Below are 23,332 nucleotides of genomic sequence, written 5' to 3'. Positions count from 1 at the left end.
AAGCCCTGCATGGCTGCACTCTTTTCAAAAAGTTACATAGTAATTTAGTTAGTCTGGTTGAAAAAAGACAAAAGTCCATCCAGTTCAACCATTAAAAAAAAAGTCATAATCCTATACCCACAGTTGATCCAGAGGAAGGTAAAAAAACCCAGCAAAGCATGATCCAATTTGCTCCTGTAGGGGAAAAAATTCCTTCCTGATCCCCTGAGAGGCGATTGGATATTCCCTGGATTAAATTTACCTATAAATGTTAAAAAGTGACAGTGGGGAATAATTTTCATGAAATTAGTGTAGTATTTCTACGAAAACAGTTGGGTGACCAAGACCGCATATGCTTGGAAACAAAAGAATACATTACAATACAATCCAGTACATCTATTCCAAAGTTGTATTCAGTCTAAGAATTTTTGTAATGGTAGTAACCTATTTAGATATGAGAATAACATTAATTAAAAAAAAAATGGATGATCATTTGTCTGATATTTTCTTCTTGTGAACAAGGCCTTAACCTTTAGGACCTACAGGCATTCTGGTCTTAAAATTATCTATGGCCATAACATACACTTTCATTTTAGAACATCAGCATTGTAATAGCATTACAATAAATAGTATTTTTTGGCAATCCAATATACTCTTCTTACATTTCCTTTGCTGCTGTGAGTGCTGCCTGTCCGCTGGCCATCTCTTTCCACAACTTCCTGTACTGCCGTCATACATAGCAGCTTCTCTGCTGTTTTATTTCAATTCTAAGGACTACATGTCCCATGGTATCTTGCTGCCTGCAAACAGGGATTCCTGTATTGACTCCGCCTCCTAAAACATCTCCTCTCAGCACCTCTGTTGTTCAGAAAGCAGGCTCTGTGCAATGTGTGACACAGCAGTGCCTACTCACAGGACATAGTGACTACGTGCCATAGAATTCAAGGAAATCATTGTGTGGGAATCTTCACAAAGTACATTTACAAACATCTAAATCATTCAATTTATGGGGAGTAGGTTTACAAAAATGAAATACAATGCAGAAGTGAATATAGGATTCCAAATTTTGACCATACATACTAAGGTTAAAGACCAAAACAACAGTGTAAATCTCCTACAGGCACAGAACCATTATAATATTCAGTAGTTTGGAAAGAAAAAGAATCCATGTTACCCCTATACACCTTCCAAAACTGTTTCATGACATTGGATTGTCTAGACACAGTAGGATACTGAATGATGCAAAAATGTTTTCAACTTGGACAACCTTTCAGTGAATATATACCACAATGTGCCGTGCTTCACTTGAAATTATACATCCAGTTGCTATTACTTATATTGCATACCACCATAAATAAACAATTATATGAAATATGAAAGATGAATAAAAATAATAAACCAGTGTCAATTTCCAATAACTGTGTCCATATAATTATCAAAAAGAGGGTCCATATAATTATAAACAAAATCCATATATACTGTAAGATTTCTTCAGACTTGCATAGTTCACTTTAAAATATAATAACCTGTGCTTCTGAAATAAAATATTTTGTGCAAAAAACTTGCATGAACGTGCTCCCCCACCAGATGTTCTCTCACCTCAAGTATATGACCAAACCGTTAAGTAAGGTCCCTTTAAATGGGCCAGAGTATGGATAAGATGATAGCTTGCTGTTTGGGGTCCTTCTCCACTCAAGTGATAATCTTCCCTTCCATGGTGGCTAAATAGAGGAATGAATCAAATTATAGTGTATTATCCTTTAAAAACATTTTATTAATAAAAGAAATGCACTCACATATACTCTGTATATAAAACCATTTTGTTCACAAAATGTGTCCTCCAGATTTTTTCCTATGGTGAAAAACCTAAAATTACCTAAAATTGCCAGCTGGTGTCAGTATGGAACCATCAAGCTTCGTGAGGTCAGAGCCCCTCCCTATGAGTTAAGCCACCAGTCACGTGGCTTCATCAGGTGAAATGATCCTTTCAGTGCATCCCATATATTGTAATCTGCAGGTAATAATGTAAATCACATTCTTAGAGGTAGAATTAAAAAATTGTTGTCTACAGAAGTCATTGTCACTAAAGATTTTACCATTCTGGTTTTTGTATGAACTGTACGATAGCTTCCAGTATTGAGCCCATCTTTAAAAAACCCTTTCACTTTAAACACTTCGCCTCTCACACCCCCTATGGGCCAGAGCAATTTTTTAATTTTTGCTATAGACCTGTTTATTTAGTAGTAACTTTGTCATTACTAAAGAGAAAGTAGTACATAAATATTTTTTATATTTGTAATTTAGATTGTAAGCTCTGTGAGCAGGGCCCTCCTAGTCCTTCTGTACTTAACTGTACTGTAACTGTACTGTCTCCCGTTATATTGTAAAGCACTGCACAAATTGTTGGCGCTATATATATCCTGTATAATAATAATAATACAGATTTTTTTTAAGGACAAACAAGGCTTTCTTTTCATGATATTGTCTTGCATCAATGATTTTTTCTCACAGTCTTTAGACAATAAAAAGGCAAAAAAAACCACACACACTTTTTCTATTGTTAGAGCAGTGTTCTAACTTCAGCTTGTCCAATTAAGCTTGACAAAAAACTTGGAAGTTGATTGGTTTCTATGCAGAGCTGCACCTGATTTTGCACGCTCCAGTTTTAGTAAATCAACCTCATTGTATCTTTGTATAACCGCGTGCCGCCTGCCCGCAATGTACTGAGGATGGGCGGCAGCTATAGGCAAAGCGACATATGGGTACAGAGCGCTGGCTGTACTAACAAAGGGGGCGCTGTGCACCTGAGCAGACGTGCAGCACTCCCCACCCGGGACCGCTGTGTCCGGAATGAAGAGCCCAGTGAACAGGACCCAATGATCATGTGATCAAAGCTTTGCTTTGCATGAGCAGTAATAGTTATTGCTCCTGCAAAGCAAAGTGTAACCCCCCTCCAGAGTAGTACAAAGTGACTATGGTAACGTTGAACTACACTGATAAAAGTATTCTAAAAAAAATTATGCAATATGGAAAAAAACCCCAAAATAAAATAAAAAATACAGTATTAAGAATTTTGAAGGATTTTATTTTTATAACTACTTGCCGACCACCTACCCGGGTTTTGTGGGCATTTCCAGCTCTGGGCAAAGAGACATAACCTTATGTCGCTTTCTATTTCGGGGTGTGAACGTGTCTGCACCCCCGCTGCCCCCTCCGTTGGTCCAGGGAGAGAAGAGAGAACACCATACTGTGAGTAAAAGCACTACATTTTACATGCATACGTTAGATTAGCATAGTTAACCCTTTGATCACCTGTTACTCAGCCAGTTCCAGTAGTACAGTGTCAGTATATAGAATTTTTCACTGGTCACTGTATTACTGCCACTAGCAATATCAGAAGGCGTCAGGGTCTGTAAGCTCCCCTCCCAACTAGGGTCACCTACCATTAGATTGCCTGCACACTATTGCACTCACGCTATAGGTCGCTAATCACCCCCTAGAATAGTGTTTGTACAGATCCATACATTGATCACAAGCAGAACTATACTAGTGCCTCCTTTGTATAGTGTCCCCAAAAATGTAGTGTTCTCAGGATCAGCCTCGTTTGCTGCCAGCACTAGTGTGTTTATCAATTGATTGTGGGCCAAAGCAATTTATACACAACAATACATCACCGCCCACCCAAATTCAGCTCCTGTCAGAAAATTCACATGGAAACCTATCACAGTTTCTGAATTTAAAACTTTTTTGGGCCTAACCCTGAACATGGGCATAACAAAAAAGAATGAATTGCGTTCATATTGGTCCAAAGACCCGATTTATCATATGCCCATGTTCTCTGCTGTTACATATATGCCAACAAGGACCAGCAACATCCTGATACATCACTGGTATATGTTTTTTCAGTGGTCGGCGGTCAGCAGTCAGCTTTCATGTAAAAGCAATTATTAGCAGCTAATTAGCCGCTGGTTTGTTTTTACAAGCCCCCCCCCCTCCCCCGCTGCCTTCCGTAGTTTTCTTGGGCTCTCCTGTCCCACAGGAGAACCCGAGAATGCAGCCGGCTGACCATAGAGCTGATCGGAGAGTAGAATGGCTCCAATCATCTGGTCTAAGAAACCAAAAGCTGCAAGCATTTCATCATTTCCATTTCACCGGATAATAACAGCAACATTTTTAAATTGGGAAAGCATCTGATCACACCGATCTTGGTGTGACCAGATGCTGTTAGGGCAGAGAAGAGATCTAGAGTTTAATAGACCCCAGATTTATCAGAAAAGAGTACCTGTCACTGCCTATTGCTATTACAGGAGATATTTAAAAATAAAAGGGACAGTGTAAAAATAAAAAAATCACCCTCGCACTCCCCCCGTGCTTGTGTGTCAAGGCGAGCGCAAGCGTTGGTCCCATGTAAGTATGTAAACAGAAATTGCACCATGCATGTGAGGTATCACCATGAATGTGAGATCAAGGGCAGTAATTCTAGCACTAGATCTCCTATGTAGATTTAAAATGGTGACCTGTAAAGACTTTTAAAACATCACCTATCGATATTAAAAATGTACATAGTTTGTTGCCTTTGCAAGGGCATGCACAATTTTAAAGCATGTCATGTTTGGTGTCTATTTACTCGGTGTAACATCATCTTTTATATGTTATCAAACATTTCGGCAATATATTGTGTTTTTGTGCATTAAGATTAAAAAACGTGTATTTTTTTAAAAAAAACTAGTGTTTAAAAAATTGCTGCACAAATACTGTGTGACATGAAATATTGCAACATTCACCATTTTATTCTCTAGGGCCATTGCTTTAAAAAAATATATAATGTTTGGGGGTTGAAAGTAATTTTATAGCAAAATAATTTTTTTCCATGTAAACAAAACGTGTCAGAAAGGCTTGTTATTTCAAGTGGTTAGAAGAGTGGGTGATGTGTGGCATAAGCTTCTAATGTTGACCCTGAAATGCCAGGATAGTAGAAGCACCCCTTCCAAATGATCCCTTTTGGAAAGTAGACACACTTACTAAGGGGCATAGTGAGTATTTTGCAGATCTCATTTGTTGCCACGGGTTTTTGAAAAATGAAGAAAGAAAACAAAAATGTATTTTTTCTTTTTCAAAACCAAAAATTATATTTTAAAAATACTCAAAATGCCTCATATCAAATTCCTTGGGTTGTCTACTTTCCAGCAAGGGGTCATTTGGGAGGTGTTTGTACTGTCCTGGCATTTTATGGCCCCCAAAACTGTGATTAGAAGTGATATGAGGAAATATGCCCTTTGAAAGCCTGAACGTGGTCATTGGATTTTGTGGGCCTGTATTTGGATAGGCTGCCAAAACGTCTTACATGTGGTATCCCTATACTCGGGAGAAGTACAAGGTGTTTGGTGTGTTATTCTACATATAGCCATGGGATATGTGAGCAGTATATCTTTTAAGTGACAACTTTGTGAAAAAAAAAAGTGTAATTTTACAAAAAATTGTGGCAAAAAAATAAAAGCTTCCATGGACTCAACATACCTCTGAGCAAATTCCTTGGGGTGTCTACTTTCCAAAAAGGGGTCACTTGGGGGGTGTTTGTACTACCCTGGCATTTTAGCACCTTAAATGCGATAGCTGTGTAAATTCCAACATAGTTTGTAAATGCTATAACTTTCACACAAACCAATTAATATACAGGTATTGGGATTTTTTGTACCAAAGTCCTGTAGCAGAATACATTTTGGTCTAAATTTATGACTAACTGTGAGTTTATTGGATATTTTATATAATCGAAAGTAGAAAAAAATTTTTTTTCAAAATGTTTGGTCTTTTTTCGTTTATATCACAAAAATAAAAATCCAATCAAATCAAATACCACAAAATGAAAGGTATTTTTGTTTGAAAAAAAGGACATAAATTTAATTTGTGTACAGCATAGCATGAATGAAATTGCGCAGTGCTGAATAGCAAATAAAGACCTGGTCAGGAAGGGGGTAACGCTTCTGGAGGGCAAGTGGGTAACCGCATTCTGAGCAGTGTTGTTTATAAACACTGTTAGACTGCTTTTTTGTCAGCTAGACCTGCTCAGTTCTCTGAGCATATTGTAATTCCGGCTATGATTAGTCACAGTTGAAAATGTTGGTATACTACAGTGTTTCTCAACTCCAGTCCTCATGGACCCCCAACAGGTGATGTTTTCAGAATTTCCCTCAGATGAAACAGCTGTGGTAATTACTAAGGCAGTGAAACTGATCAAATCACCTGTGCAAAATAATGGAAATCCTGAAAACATGACCTGTTGGGGGTCCATGAGGACTGGAGTTGAGAAACACTGGTATACTAGGAGGGAGGATCCCAAAAGCAGGACAGAGAGAGTGGACGTGCTACACGGGTCTTGTCAGACTTCATTTTGATGACAAAAAGGTTAGGAGAATGAAAAAGTCCGATGTGCCCCGCTAGAAGAAAAGCACCAACCTTCAATTAACCACTCATGGAAGACTTCATATATGAGCTAAGAATCCATAATAACCAATGCACTCCTTTAAGCCATAAACCATCAAGGTAGGTGGGTGCTAAGGTCAATTGACAAGCAAATTATACATTAGACTTTTATCTGCTGCCAAATAATGCCTGCAAAAGCCAACTGAGGCCCATTTCCAAAGCAGGAAGGGGTCCTCAGTGGCCCTAAAACATTTCATGCATTATGTGATGGTGATAATTTTACAATTTTTGTTCATATTTGAGCTATCAGAGCAAATTTTATTTGTCACTAAAGCAGTCTATGGCAATGCGTGGGACTTGCTCTAATGGATGAGCTGGCTCTACCACAATGCCAATGTTCGTCTTCTTTTATGCTGTTCATTTCATACATGTATATATTAGTTGAGTAAAATAAGTGTGTAGCATCATAAATTCTTATGGCTGCCTGGGGACCACTTGCTGGCTGTGCGGTCCTATGCAGCTGCCTATGCCTTGGGCCAGCCAGGAATCTACAAAACCCAGCCTTCCATATTCTTTGCTTAAATTCACTGAACTGCTCACACTCATGATGACAGATGGACAGGGCAGCAGAGCATGCATGTTGGCAGTCAGAGACCTGGTAATTTCCAAATCTCTTCTACCAGAGCCAAACCAAGAAGGATCAACATACAGCTGTAATTGCAGATATTATCATCTCATTCATCGCAATTCATATACTATTAATTAGACAAGAGTTATCCTGTATTTTGTAATACATAGCTTGTATAATTATCTAAAAGCAGACCATATCAGTGGCAAAATATAACTTACTGTTGTTTGTTCAATCAAGACATCTTGTTGGATCTTTCAAAAAATCGGGCCAAGCCGCGATGATAAGAACAGGCAGATCTCTTTGTCTTAGGGACAATATAGCTATCTGTAGCTAACATTAAAGCTAAGCTGGGTATAAAAACTTTCATTTATGTAAATTCCTCAACGATCAGAAAGGGTAAAAATCTATTCTGTGTTAACCCACTGGTGTATTTTGTTCTTGTGCTTCCCTAGGCAACACTAAAAATGAGTGCCCCCCACTACCACCAGTTCACCCCCCCAGCCCCTGCCGCTCTCCAGCAACCACCCATGCCGCACTCCCTGGCCCCCGCCACTCTCTGTCAACCCCCCCCCCCGTTCTGCCCGTAGAGAGAGAGAGAGTTAGTCAACCACTAACCTTAACTTCTCTGGAAAGCAGCCGGCCATCCCCACAGCCAAGCCAAGTGTCTTCCTTCCTTGTGTCTATCTTGTGGGGGAAGCTTACACCCACCAACAGCACGCAGCCTCCTCGGATGCCATGGCGGAGCCTCACCAGGTCCCCATCCTTGCCATGGGTGTTCCTTCTTCTGGGTGGTGGCGCTGCCCCCCCTTGCAAATTGCCACCCTAGTCAAACGCCTTGTTTGCCTCGTGGTAAATACGCCACGGTGTGAACGAAACCAAGGTATTACATTGTAAAACAAGAAATGCCATCACTTCTGTGCTTCACATAGCCTATGCAGAGAGCAAATCTACCCACTACAGCCGGCCCGAAGAAATTTCCAGGAGGGGACAGATACAGCTCAGTTCACAAAGTAAATGCCGAATCTGGATGATTCCTGAACAAAGATTTCTTGGTGCATCTGGATAGAAGAGTATAAAAGATTTGTCAGAGTGAGTACTCTGGTACCTGTAAGCACTTACACATTGGGTGGCATGTATGCCCTTCAAATTAAAAAAGTATACCTGATGCTGGGTCCAGTTTACGTGAAACCAACAGCAACCACTATGAATCTCTCATGCTTATTGTATTAAAGGTTAGAAAACAGAAACAGTTTAAGTAAAGGTCTACGCTTTGTGAAAATACCCTTTCAGAAATAATGAAAGCAGTGAAGAGGCACGGCATTCTATAAAAGAGGTCTGCGGAAAGTGTAAGAAAATGTCAGTCACAGAAAAATTGGAAATCATTGATGCATAGAGGATTTTTTTTAAGTAATTACAAAAGGAGTTGAAGGTTACTTCATGCTTATAGTTAGGAATTCAGGGGAAAAATAAACTCATACCCATTGTTTAAAGTGGAAATATCAATGTGTGTTATAATAAATGCAAGATGAGGGTCTGAATCTTTTCCTCTGACAGAATTCAGTTTGAACTTTGTGACATCAAGGCATTCAACTCCAGGTATACATTTTGCTGCAGAAAAAATGTCTAGTCACCACTATGTGGTCTACTACAAACATTTTAAATACGTTTTCAGGCTCTTGAAATGTGGAGTAAGTTAAAGCTGTTTTAAAGGCAGGACATTTTTTTCCTTAAAGTGGTTTTAAACCCTTACATATACCCAGTGAAGTGACTGGCATCAGGTGTTACACAGAGATTAAACAAATCCCCCTACATAAGCTGTACCTGTTTATCTACAGTCAAATTTTCCCCACATCCATTCAAAGTGCAGAATTTAAATTGCATCCCTAAGCTCTGAAAAGCAGGGGGCGGGGAGAGGAAGTTACATCAGTGGGGAGAGATCTGGGAGCTGATTGGAGACAAGTGACCCCCCCCCCATTCACACAGCACACAGGAACAGAGCTAGGGCTGTCAATCACAGACTGGGCCATCCTCTGCCACCATTTTTCTCTTGGTGTCAGGAAAACTCATCAGAAGCAACTCATGGTGATAGCAGAGGAATGAGGCAGCAGAGAGAAATTATACTTAGTGCCCTGGATTGAGGCAAGCACACACTATAAAGGGATATGCTTTGTTCATATTTCATGTCTGAGGTGTACAACTGCTTTAATGCATTCCCTGCATTTTCCTTAAAGTGGTTGTAAACCCTTACATATAACCGTTGAAGTGACTGGCCTCAGGTGATACACAGAGATGAAACAAATCCTCATACATAAGCTGTACCTCTTTATCTACAGCAATCTTTTCCCTACATCCATTCATTCAAAGTGCAGAATTTAAATTGCATCCCTAAGCTCTGAAATGCAGGGGGTGGTGAGCTGAAGTTACATCAGTGAGGAGAGCTCTGAGAGCTGATTGGAGACAAGTGACACACCCCCCTTCACACAGCACATAGGAACAGAGCTGAGGCTGTCAATCACAGAATGGGCCATCCTCTGCCACCATTTTTCTTTTGGTGTCAGGAAAACTCAACAGAAGCAACTCATGCTGATAGAGGAATGAGGCAGCAGAGAGAAATTGTACTCTCTGGATTGGCAGCAGAGAGAAATTATAGTGCTCTGGATTGAGGCAAGCACACACTATAGAGGGATATGCTTTGCTCATATTTCATGTCTGAGGCTTACAGCTACTTTAATTAATTCCCTGCATTAAGGTAAAAAAATGTCCCTGTATTTCTTTCTCTCTCTTTCTTTCTCCTCCTTTTATACTTACCTGAGGCCTTTCTCAGTCCAGCACTGTAGTAGCTCTCTCCTCTCTCTCTCTGTTCACAGAGGACACAGAGGCAGCAACAGGAGCCATTGGCTCCTGCTGCTATCAGTCAAATTCTGTGAACAGCAGGTATAGCCTGGCTCAGGAGCAAGCCCACAGATGTGCCTCCATAGGATGTGGCTTCCTATGGAGAACACCAGGAAGACGAGTAGCCTAAAGCACCAGCGGGGGAGCCCAGAAGAAGGGGTTCAGGGCCACTCTGTGCAATACCATTGATCAGAGCAGGTAAGCACTGAATAAAGTTTGTTTGTTTTTTAGAAAAAAAAAAACTTTAGAATCACTTAGAAAATAAATTTTTCTGGTCCTAGTTTTCTCTTCCCCAATGTAAACTGGTATGGGGTGTCTTTGGATTGCTTTCCAGGTTTTAATGATGCTTCAAATGTGAACCCCATAGCCAAAAGTTGATTAATAAAAGCTAGAAGGTTTATAATTTTTTTGGTTTAATCCACCGCATTTTTTTAATGTTCAATATATTTCTTGAAACATTGACAGGATAAACCCAAAATGTAAAAATGTAACATATTGCAGTGTACCAGTCCTTAAATATGGTGTCTGTATTAGTTTTTCTATTTTTAGGCTTTTATTTTCAACATTGATCTAGCCAGTAAGTTTGTTATCTTTCAACTTCCTTCAACAGACCAAGCTGTGCAGGAAAAGTGGCAGTGATTGGGACAAACCATTTAGCACTGACAGGGGTGCTTACAATGGCCAACGTTTATTCTGTTATGTAAAACCTTTTATCCCAAGAGGAGGAGATTAAATCTGTTTCTGTAACTGCTTATGTTCTGTATGTATTTGTTATTCCAGCATTTTATATTCTTGATATGTGTACCATGTACTTGTATGTAAAAGTATCCCCTTCTCTTTGCATTTTTCTTTTCTTTTTAGGAAAAAAAAGCCTAAAAAGAGAAAAAAAACAGCTGCATCTAAGCATTGTGAGTTGCATGATATACATTTTTTTATTATTGAGTTTAGATACGCTTTATTTATTCTCTGAAAAGGGTGGGGAATCTTGTTTCATAATGCATTAGAGTTTCTTCTTAATAGAACTATCTGTTAACTTACGGGATGCTATAGTATATTAGTATTTAGATCGCTGGACTATCAAGTAGCTAAAACAACCGTTTTTAATGGCATATTTAACAGAATAAAAGGGACCTAATAAGATACTTTATTAGGGTTTACAAAACTCTAAGGTCTTATACTAACTGTGGTGTGGCAGAAGGCAAATGCATGAGGGATGCATGGACCTCTGAACCATTAGGATCTCAATTTGCGTGTCCTCAAGCTAGCAGTGATAGTGGAAGGGTTATAAAAGCGGAACTACGCTGCATCTGAACACCACAAACCAAAAACACTATTTAATTCATTTTAATATTCAAAGCAAACTTCCCCATCCACCCATAGCTCCATTCTTTATTATTCTTTAGATATCACTTTGAACCCCCCCCCCCCAGCATTTCTGGTCATGGCCATGTTGAGTAAAGACAGATCATTCACATAGCATTTATTTTTTGGAATCCATCTGCCTATAGCTCAGGCATGCAGACAGGAGGTGTGTATAGCTGAGAAAACTCCTCCTCTCCTCCTGAAGATTTCTGGGATGTATGACATAATTTGTCTTGGCAAGGACACCAGAAAGTAACTGAAGAAATGTAAACAAAAGATTAAAACAAGTAAATATGATATACTGATTTACTTATTTATTTACTAATGCTAGCAGCATAAGGATTAAAAATATTCCATGTTGGCTGAGAGTTCTGCTTTAAGCTAAGGCCCCAGCCCTGCTGTTCTGGGCCTTCAGATATGAGTGTACTAACGCAATCTACCTCGAATATCTAAACCTTTTTTCCATGAGTTCAGGTTCAATAAAAATGAATAGGAGCACCCTAACCCCTGAGCAGCCTTTGTGTGAATGCAAGCAAAAACATATGCAATAATGTGCATGAAAAATGGTGTGTGAAAGGGTCCCGAGTGTCATTTAAACATTGGAAAAAACGGTAGTGTACAGATTTACAGAAGCCTTTATGGAAACATAAATTCATTTAAATGGCTTTCATATAGTATGTTACACAGAACTGAAATGTGAGAAATATAGGCAGATGAACAGAGAAAAATGAAACTAAAATTTCAGTTCCCCCAACCTCCACATAACTAGCTAGTCTCTGTCTCACTTGCTGGTTAGTGATTCATGGAACCGACTATGATGGGGAGATCCTACTGCTAAAATTAAGAACCCCCCCCCCCAGATTCTCCTCTACAGCTAAAATCACCTGGTGAGCTGACCCTTAATAAAAAGGACTTAAAGTAGAACTTCACCCAAAAAGGTAAATTCCACCTGTCTGCTTTCTCCTCCCCCTTCCTCTTTAAGTTTTGGCACTATATTTTTTTTGGGGGGAGCAGGTACCTGGTATTGACAGATACTGGCTCCCACTCCCACTCTGGTTGCTGCAGTGATCTGAGCAGATGTTCGACTCCCACCTTCCCCTGAAGCCTTCTGGGACACATCACATGTCCCAGAAGACTGCAGGACCATTCACAGTCACAGTGGGAAACCGGCTGTGCAGCAGTCACAGCCAGTTTCTCAAAGTAAACTTTCCAGCTCCGGGGATCCAAAGACCAGTGAAGAGACAAGGTAAGTGTCCTATTATTAAAAGTCAGCAGCTACAGTATTAGTATATACTGTATAAGTATTTTATTTTGATAATGTTGTTATGATCACGCATGATCTAATGGACCTTTCCTTTCCCTAGGCGAAATGTAGTCTTTCCGGTTTACTGTACAACACAAGCTGTCAAGATGGTGTATGGAGAATTCTTCCACCGAAATAAAGGTGATGAGGAGGTAGTGAAGCTAAACGTTGGGGGCTTTAAGCAGTCAGTAGCCCAAAGGACTTTATTAAGATTTCCTCACACAAGACTGGGGAAACTACTCAATTGCCATTCAGAAGAAGCCATACTTGAACTCTGTGATGACTATAATGTTACTGACAAAGAATATTACTTTGACAGGAACCCTTCTCTATTTAGATATATCTTGAACTTTTATTACACAGGGAAACTCCACTTCATGGAAGAGCTGTGTGTGTTTTCATTTTGCCAAGAAATCGAATACTGGGGTATTAATGAACTATTTATTGATTCTTGTTGTAGCAACAAATATCAGGAAAAAAAGGAAATTATTGCAGAAAAGGACTGGGATCAGAAGAGTGATGCCATTAGTGTGGGCTCTTCCTCTGATCAGTCCTCTGTTTTTGAGAAGGAACTGGAGATGTTTGATTCCTTAAAGTATGGGAACTTTCGCAGAAAAGTATGGATCCGTCTGGAAAACCCTGCTTTTTCTTTAACAGCAAAGCTTTTTGCTATTTCTTCTTTAAGTGTGGTCTTAACATCAATAGTAGCCATGTGCATCCATAGCATGCCAGAATTCCAAAAGTTAGATAACAATGATCGAGAACTTGAAGATCCAGTTCTTGCAGTGGTGGAAATTGTATGCATTGTTTGGTTTACTACAGAACTTGTTCTCCGACTCTGTGTAGCTCCTTCTCAGAAGAAGTTTTGGAAGAACCCCATGAATATCATAGATTTTGTGTCTATAATTCCTTTTTATGCCACCCTGGTTCTGGACAGCCAGGATGAAGAGAATGAAGGCATTGAGAACATGGGAAAGGTGGTCCAGATCCTGCGACTGATGAGAATTTTTCGGATTCTTAAACTTGCAAGACACTCTGTTGGGTTGAGGTCTTTAGGAGCCACTTTAAGACACAGCTACCATGAAGTTGGGCTTCTACTCCTATTTTTGGCCGTTGGGATTTCAATATTCTCAGTCTTGGTTTATTATCTCGAAAAAGATGATAAATTATCCCCTCTTGAGAGCATCCCTACCTGCTGGTGGTGGGCCACCATTAGCATGACTACAGTTGGCTATGGAGACACTCACCCTGTTACACTATATGGAAAGCTTGTGGGTAGTGTTTGCATTATTTGTGGTATACTAGTAGTTGCTCTTCCAATAACAATCATTTTTAACAAATTTTCTAAATACTATCAAAAGCAGAAAGCAATAGATGTAGATGGCTGCAATGAAGATGAACAAAAAGAAAAGTTTAACGACCTTCCATATTTCAATATAAGAGATATATATGCAAGAAGGATGAATTCCTTCATCTCAAGTCTCTCGTCTGTTGGGATTATTGCAAGTAATGACTCCACAGATGCCTCTAGTATCCAAGAACTTGATGATGCTTATATTGCCACATTTAAATGACAAATATGGGTCTGTCCTTTGCCATGCTTGTTATAATTTATCATCATCACCGATTGCTACCTCCTCATTTGAATTATGTTAGTTAAGTCCACACAGAACTGATAATTCAGTGCAGGTTAGAAGACAGCTTACTATAACATAGTATGCTGGCTGTTTACACTTTCCTATGGCTTTGGCCATGTACTTATTACACCCCAAAAATGTGTGCACAGCTGTCTTAATTATGGGCAACAAGGTTGCCATCCATGTCTATGTAGAATTCATTGGGGCAAAGGGTAAGACTCATCCAGGACAAAGCAACAGATTTGCTTTAAACCCTCCTACATCAGCATATACTTATGGTATAACTCTTCCTCCACTCCATTCATTGCTGAAAGTCAAAGTACTTCTGGGTATGGAGGAGTAGGTCACTCACTCCATGGTAAAGTGATATGCCAATCATCTCCATCACACAGGGAGTCCATAGCCCAGTGTAAGCTATGGCTCTGGTGGCTTGTAGCTTCTATGGGCTTTGCCTCCACTTTGATGACTGAACACAGAGGTGGAAAAGAGAAAGGAATATAGGTGTATGTGTATGTGGAGATCTGCCTTAAAGTGGACCTATTGCACTTTTTGTGCAAAGCACAGATTCATTTTAAGTAATACCTGCACATTTCCATTGGGCCATTGATGGTCTGCTACATGAACAATCAAGTACCTAGTGAGCTCAGCAATGTCTCCATGACCCTGCACAGTAGATGCAGCCTCCAGAGTGGCTGATTGTATAGCAGTTGTTGTCCAGCATGCATAAATTGATGCACTGGGTCTGCATCAGGTTAGTTTATAGGAATTGACAGCCAAACTTATGTCACAATTGTTCAGGTTGTAAACACTGGCCTGCCTATATGAAAGCTGAGCAGTTTAGCTGAGGCATTCCTCGTACACATGGGACATTTTTTTCCATTCAAACCAGGGGGCTGAAAGAAAAAAAAAAAAACGAGAGGTCACTGTACATAGTAAGCAATGTTAGTGTGGCGATCTCCTAAGCTATGGTGTTCTGACAAGGGGACTGTCCAAGCTCCCCATTCTCCACCAGAACACACTGATCAGCACATACAGCCATTGGCTGCCAGCGCTGACCTTGTGCTGGTTTTTCAGTATGCCCCTTTGACAAAAGCCTGGCCTTAGATCGGTTTCTGTCAGGCTGCTGTACACACGGACTGAATGTCAGCCTGTTTCTGTTGAACTGACCGAAACTAGCCAATATTCGGCCCATGTGTACCAGCCTTAAGATGTACTTGTCTACTGTTTGTGTGGTACCTGTTGTCTACATAATCCTGCCTATATACAGTTGTCTTTCAAACATAATGCCAAAAGATCACTGACTGCAACTGTGTAAAAAATTGGGCCATGGGCTCCAATGGGAGATCAGGCCTATAGGGGTTTATTTACTAAAGCTGGAGAGTCCAAAATCAGACTCCCTTCTGCATAGAAACCAATCAGCTTCTAACCTCAGCTTGTTCAATGAAGCGTTGGCAATGAAACCTGGAAGCTGATTGGTTTCTATGCAGAAGGGAGTCTGATTTTGGACTCTCCAGCTTTAGTAAGTAAACCCCTTAGTGTCTAAGAGACCTAAGTAACCGCTGTGTGCTATAGTATGCTTCAACCCAGTCCTGAAATGTCAGCTATTGGTGGAGCTTCCTTTCAGAAAGGACCATCACTTCTAAAATATTTAGTGAATAAGTGACATTTAAAAATGACATTTTGTGATATAATATACTGAACAAAAATGACTCTTTCCAAAGCTGCCTCGTTTTATTGAGTCTGGTATATAGTTTCCCTTTTGGGACCTCCTATCCCCAACACACCTGTCTACACATGTCTGCCTTCTAATTCTCAATTCTTTTAGCAAAGATACTTCTCCTTGATGCAAACTAAGCTGTTACCCAGCCTGTCTGTTCCACCTAATTAATCTATGAAACTGGCCCTTTATTGTGGGGTGATATACAAACAGCAACACGCTATTATGGCTCCTTTCTGTGGCAGAACTCCTCCCTCATCTTGCTGTTCGTAAGTAAAGCTGTGCTAGAACATGAGCAATGACAGCACCTTTCCAAAATTACCTATGATACTAGCAGGTGCATTTGGTAACCGAAAGCATGGTGTTCTTGGAGCCTCCCAGACTGCTCATGTATATTCCACATTTGTGAGAGTTGGGGCATGAGCAGGAATTTGCCTTTGTATCCAGTTATGTAGTTCCAGAGCCCCAGGGACCAGTTAAGAAGCCAGAAAATGACGTGGAAAAGTATACAAATATAGTATTTATTTAAACAATTCAGGCTTTCCAGAGATGTGCTGAAGCCAAGTCTGGAGATACCAACATAGATATCAGTCAAGAAGTAGTAGGCTCCACTGTTATAGTTTGAGGTTACTTTAGTAAGGTTAATATCATGACAGTTTTTTATTTATTTATTGCCCTGGTTGATTGCAAGAAAGATGTCATTTCATGCTCAGGCATGAACACTATATACCAGACTCTTAAACAAGGATGCTGTGACATTTACGACAACCACAATATATAACAAAATGTAATTACTTGGATCAAACTAACTGACAAGCAAGATGATGTAAAAATGATAGAATCTCTTTAAATAAGATCCCCACTGACCATTGTTTTGGTCTTTGTAGCACTTATTTCTCAGGGTATGCCTTTACCATATTTTAGTAATGTATTGCTGCTGAACTATTATTGCAGGACATGCTTTTTGTTTTGACAGACTAAATATTTTGCCTCTGTTTTATATTTGTACATATTTTTCTATGGAAAAAAAAACTAAAAATAGTTTGTTAAATAGCAATCATATTTGTTTTAGTTGCACTTCAAGCCCTTTACGCTCATTTCTCATGTGCGTGCCGGAAAACTGTAGATTTTCCCGAATGGCCTTGTTTCGGGAAGTCTTTCTTTTTATTGTCTTAGGGAATGCACTGCTAATGTAGTCAGACTGCACTTTTTCAAAGTAATGAAGAACTGGTATTTCATGATAACCCTTCCTTTTTCACCAAGGGCTTGTTCACACCACAATTTCAATGTTACGAATTTATTTTCATAAGCATTTACATGCAATGCATTCCAGTGCATTTTGTTCCTTTTTTTTATTTTGGCACTTCAAAAATCTTCATTTTCATTAGGACAATGTGCATTCTAGTGCATTTGCACACATTTTGATGCATTCCAGACCAAAAAATGCAGCAGGTTGTTGTTTTGTTGAAAGCACTGGAAATGATGGGCACTGGTGTGAACTAGGGCCATTGGAATACATGGCAAACACTGCATGCATTCTGTATGCAGCTTAAAAAAGCACTGAAAAGCATCTGGTGTGAGCCAGCCCTAAAAGAGACACATAAAAAAGGAGAGCTTAAAACAGGCTTAAAGTGAACATACCTGCAGCATCTCTCATTCAAATTCGCTCTTATTGGTCCATCAGTATGATGGGCTGCCTCCCCAGCCAATAGGGATGTACGTGGGGAAGGAGGGGGGGAGACAAGCCTCGACACTACACGAAGTACAGGCTCTTGAAGGGGCTTTAAGTATGTGCACCTATACTTGAAGCTAAAGTTTGTGAAATATATAAGACGCTGGTTGATCATACTACCTACCAATATCCACATACAACTGGAATAAAAATCGGATAGCTTCTCAATAGGAAGTTGACTTTCTCACTTTAAACAGAATAATTGAATACAGAAACATATTAGCTGTCCTTGCTGGGTTTTTTTTTTCAAATTTTCAGGTTTCAAGCTCATCCCATTGATACTAACACCTCCAACTAGTTACCAGCAACAAGTATGTAAGACTTTCGGTAGAGCCATATTGCAGAAATGCCATACATATAAAAAACATTTTTTTTAACACTCTTTAATTACTTTTTGCTTTACGTCACCATGCCTATATAAAATCACAGAATAAAACATGACATTATAGTTATAGCGAGAGAGGGGCAGATTGTTAAATGCTTTGGGGCTGCTGCGAAAGAGATTCCAATTTTCTAATTGGTTATATTCCTTAATGGAGACCCTTCATTTTGTAATAGATAATGTTTTGCAAAAGAGAAGGTTATGGAAAGTAAATATTTCTCTTTTTATTTTGTAAGTTTTAGTATAATATAATGTAACTTCTAACTTTTCAAAATTTTTGGATAAAGCAGGAAAAGGTAGGATTCTGTCTTTTGTTTTATTGCTGTCAGAGGCTTTAGGCCCCTTTCACATGGGTGCCTCTGTGCAGTCTGAGCAGGGGATCCATAGAATAATCCCCTGCTGAGTTAGATCAGAACAGAATCCTGTGATGGAGATAAAATAGACTCTTGTAACCCCTATGAATGACCAGATGTAAATGTATGTGTTTGTATTCATATCCGTTTACGTCCATTCAGGATCACAAAAGCCGACCTGGATGCAAACTTACTGCATTTGGTCTGACAAACCTGAATAGACCTGTATGGCGGGAAAAAAAAATGAAACAGGCACAATTGTCACATATGAATGTAACAACCATTTCCATTTTCATCTGACTCAGCAGGGGACCAGTTTATGGGATCAGGATATATCTGGTTACATAAGGGGAAGCCCATATGACATTATGGAAGCCAGGCTATTTTTTATCAGTTCAGACCTGCTCAGTTACAACATGTTGAGGAGGAGAAATAGTTGCACACATGTTCTAAGTTTAAAGTGATTGTAAACCTATGTTTTTAAAAATCACCAAAATGTTATACTTATTCACACAGAGCAGCCCTGATCCTACTCTTCTTGGGTCCCCTGTCGGTGCTCCTGGATCCTCCTCCTTGCTGAATACCCTATAGAAAGCTGCATTTTTGCAATCATGTGGGCTTGACCCAGAGCGTGCTCTGTGTGTCCTTTAACACACAGCATGTCTAAGCCCTGTCCCCCCACCCTCTCTCCTCATGGGCTGTGATTGATAGTAGCAGGAGCCAATGGCTATCGCTGTGGCCTCTCTGTCAAGTGAGAAGGGAGAACTGCTGCTCTTGGGCTCAGATAAGTATAAGAATGTACTGGATTGGGGCTGCACAGAGTATAGAATGCTTTACCATAAAAAAACCTTCTGCCTTTAGAACCACTTTATGAATTTTTCAAACATTATATACACCCCTTAACACATTCCTGACTGTTATAGACTTGGTGACCCCATAAAGAATGAAACTTGGATTGGTGTTTTGTGGCAGTCTACATTCAATTAATAGCAGAGATCATTAAATGTTCCACCCACTTCCTGCATGTATAACACTACCCCTTTAGGAATCGCTGAGTTTTGGGTCCCCCTATAGTTCTGTACAGCCAGGCAACACATATTTACTTCCACACTTGCACACTGGAGACAGTAAACAGTTCTTGAGCCTGTTTTGTAGTTTTATTAAGGGTATTGAACTTGGATGGTGCTGAGGGGTGTATGGAATGCCCAAGGAACTGTGACCTGCGAGGATGAACTCCTAAGCAAACATACAAGTCAATGGACACAAAGAAAGAAAGTCTCCTCTTTGAAAAGCTCTCCAGCTTTCTGGTGTGCCATCTCAGATGAATCCTCCTCTTCACCCAGCTGCCTGAGGGTATCCCTGGGCAAGGGGATACAGAAGCTGCCACTTAGCAAAGCAGTCCCAGTTGAGAAGCCAGTTTGGTTTTCCACCTGGCTGCCCTCTCCCCCTATCCAGGCTAGGGGGTGTAAGATTACTCATTCAGTCTCTCCTGTGAGCTTGGTGGGTTGGTGGCTGGCTGTTGGCCTTACATTGGGCTGGCTCCTTCCCTGCTCCACAGGCTGTCCTTTCTCTGGGAACAATGAGACAGAGAGATCCCCCTTTCCAGATCCAGCCTGCAGGTAAGTACCTCTCTTGGGCCCCCACCCAGGCTCCAGACTCCAGCTTCACCAGGAGAAATCTCATTTCCCATCTCTGTTTACAATTAAAAAATAGAAAAATGTAACTCCTTTTAAGACATTTAATGTTCCGGCATACAATGAACATGGCTGCTTATTACTTTGAAATGAGGAAGATAGAGGCCTTAGATAGAGTTTATTCATTACTAATGTTTCGGGAGCATGGGTGGGCCATAGAAAAACTGATGTGACAAATATAGACAGTGAACCAGTATAACATAGGATACATAGTCTTTTGGTTATCCTAGGTAGGAGACTATATATATATAAGGATGCTCAGAAAAACACCACGTGCATAGCTGCATTTATATCGACTTCAAGACCTAGCCCAGTGAAGGTATCAGTAGGCAATTCTAGGTACCTTGGAAACAGACTTTTATTGACAGTAGAGTAGTAGGGTCAGGGGTGGACTGACAACTCATGGGGCCCCTGTGTCCTCACTCACACTCAAACCATACTCAAAAATGCCTATGAAAGATACCAGGGGCATCTCATGGGGCCCCTTACTGACCCCGGGCCCACGGGCAGTGCCCGAGAGCCCAAATGGTCAGTCCGCCCCTGAGTAGGGTATTGTACCATGTTAGTCATTGACTAATGCAGAAAGTTTGGAGTTTAGGTGATACCATTTATTGGCCAACTTAAGTTATTAAAGATGTAAGCTTTCATATTAACTTGGATTCCTTCTTAAGGCCTTATATATTTTCATGTATAAAACTTGAAGAAGAGATCTAAATATGTATCTTTATTAATTTAAGTTAGCCACTAAGAGGTATCACCCAAACTCCAAATTTTCCGCAGTGAGAATAGAGAGAGCTCAAAACAATTAGACACAAGCTGTCACTTCTTAGGAATATAGGAACCCTACCTCTTGGTCCATAGCACCATCTTGCGTGGGTCTACAGAGCCACCCATTTGCCAGGCACTATGCAGTTAAGCATACACCAAACATTGTTAATAGGAAACAGGTGAGTGGAGCTCTTCTAAAGCAAAGAAGAGTATCATATCTTTAAGGTCAGTCTGTCCATTTCATAGGGACTTTTGAATATGGCATGGTGTATGCACTGTGGTCTTATCATAATTTACTGTATGTTATAAACTCATTGGGCCATTTCTTGTTTGTTGTTAATTAGGAGTTTGTTAACATATTGTGAAAAATAATTAAGGATGATTTTGTCTTGGCATGTGCAGTATGCATTGTAAAACAACACCAATTGTGAATGCGGGGCAGCATGTGTTATACGAAACCGAGGAATCTAATAAAAATTTCCTGTTTCAATAAGAATATTAGATCTGGGTCATCGTGGTTTTAACTTTGAGCTTAGAAATGTCTCATGACTTTTATTTGACTGTGAAAATTATTTTTAAAAGAGTTTTTGGTATCAAAGCAAGATGTTTTTAATTATTATTATTATACAGGATTTATATAGCGCCAACAATTTGCTCAGCGCTTTACAATATAGCAGGAGACAATACAGCAGCAATACAGTTCAGTACAAGAGGGTTAGGAGGGCCCTGCTCCTTGGATCTTACAATCTAAGAGGGAGAGGCTATTGAGTAGCCGAAGGCAGGATAGGCTTCCTTGAAGAGAGAGGTTTTCAGAAATTGCCTAAAAGTGAGCAGAGTAGGCTATAGTCTGATAAATTGGGGTAGAGAGTTCCAGAGGATGCGGGAAGCTCTGGAGAAGTCCTGGAGATGAGCATGGGAGGAGGAGACAAGGGAGATAGAGAGTAGGAGGTCATGCGAGGAGCAGAGAGTACGGTTTGGGTGATATTTGGAGACAAGTTTGATGATTTAATGTGGGGCAGAGTTATAAATGGCTTTATATGTTATTGCTAATGTTTTGAATTTTATTCATTGGGCAATGGGAAGCCAGTGGAGGGATTGGCAGAGAGGGGTGGCGGATACAGAATGGTTAGTAAGGTGAATGAGTCTAGCAGCAGCATTCACAATAGACTGCAGAGGGGATAGCCTGCGATGAGGTAGGCCAATGAGGAGGGAGTTACAAAAGTCAAGGCGATAGATTTTTAATAAGCGCTAAAAATCACTGAATGTAACTTTTAGGGCTTGACATGGATGTGTGCATATTTTCTGCATGGATCGCTGGTTCTTGCTGACAGAGCTAGCAGAAGATCCTGCGTAAAGTACGCGCCTACTTTTACTTGCATAGACATTTAAACACATTCAATTCTTCTAGTAACTTTATGCATGTAGGTATACAGTATATGCGTTTACACACTTTAACCTCCTTAGCGGGTTTCCCGAGTGTAGCTCGGGGTAAAATTTCAATACCAAGAGCGGTAACCCCGAGCTACACTCAGGCTTTCCATGTGGCGTTACTCAAGGGGTCCCTGCAGCACTTACCTTGTCCTTCGCTCCAGCAATGTGTCCCCTGCAGCGTCCCCGGCCATCTCCTCAGGCCGATGCCGGCATCCGACTTCCGTGTTCCGGTCCCTGTGACGTCGCGACGTACGGGCGGGAAATTTTAAATTTTTAAAAAATTTAATTTTTGCTGTCATTGCTGTTTCAATGCATTTCACATATATTTTGTCCCTACTGCTTTGTCCTGTGCCCTGTCTGCATTTTGACTGTTCTTTCTGCCTGGAAACTGAGAAAAGTCCATGGCGTCCAAAAAGTGTCCCTTTACGTCAAAAGCGGTTTTAGGACAGTGATAGTAAATCAGAACCACTTGCAGAATTGAGTGATAATGATTCGTGGGGAAATTCGTCATCAGACACTGAAAACGATTTTGCGACTTTGCTCAGCGATGTGCGAATTTGCCTCTGTATTTCAAATTTCAGTGATTATATTATTGAATTAAATTTATTATTATTATATTATTATTTTTTATGATTATTTATTAAATTATAATTTATGATTTTGTGTTTCAAGTTTTATCATATCCGGAATGTTTACTAGACTCTTGTTCGGACAGATTTCAGTGAGTTATTCCTAAAAACTACAGCCTACAATAAAAAAATACATATTTCCATGCAAAAAAATGGTACCGCTTTCAGCACAAAAAATCGGAAAGAATCAGACCACCGAGGAGGTTAATGCGCCTTTACACACATTAAATCTGCAGCATTTTGAGTCCTTAACTGTTTTCCTTATAATGGGAGTGCAGGTAAGATGTTGTATAGGGCTAGACATTACACAAAATGTTGTACTCATCTCCAGCACATCATGCAAAATGACACAGCACGGACTACAAGCGCATTTTGAAAGTTGATTCTTTTTCTGGGTTCAGA

At 40.1% G+C, this 23,332-nt stretch overlaps 1 protein-coding gene across 2 annotated transcripts in view; it reads left to right on the top strand.

Moving 5' to 3' along the window:
• Positions 1-22,918, top strand: part of KCNS3 (potassium voltage-gated channel modifier subfamily S member 3) — a 144,168-nt gene extending 121,250 nt beyond the window's left edge. Inside the window, exons 2-3 of one of the 2 annotated variants that reach the window (XM_089690554.1) lie at positions 10,784-10,830; positions 12,649-22,918. In XM_089690554.1, coding sequence (XP_089546680.1) covers positions 12,695-14,161 — 1,467 coding nt within the window. In that variant the 5' untranslated portion in view covers positions 10,784-10,830; positions 12,649-12,694 and the 3' untranslated portion in view covers positions 14,162-22,918. The remainder of the gene's footprint in view (positions 1-10,783; positions 10,831-12,648) is intronic. The other variant, XM_089690553.1, reaches the window with a different exon arrangement.
• The last annotated feature ends 414 nt before the right edge of the window (positions 22,919-23,332 follow it).

This window comes from Staurois parvus, unplaced genomic scaffold, assembly GCF_062004578.1.
Source record: "Staurois parvus isolate SC_StPar_1 unplaced genomic scaffold, SC_StPar_1.0 ptg000531l, whole genome shotgun sequence".
Taxonomy (NCBI): Eukaryota; Metazoa; Chordata; class Amphibia; order Anura; family Ranidae; genus Staurois; species Staurois parvus.
Note: the sequence above shows the minus strand (reverse complement) of the source record. Positions and strands in the feature narration are given on the sequence as shown.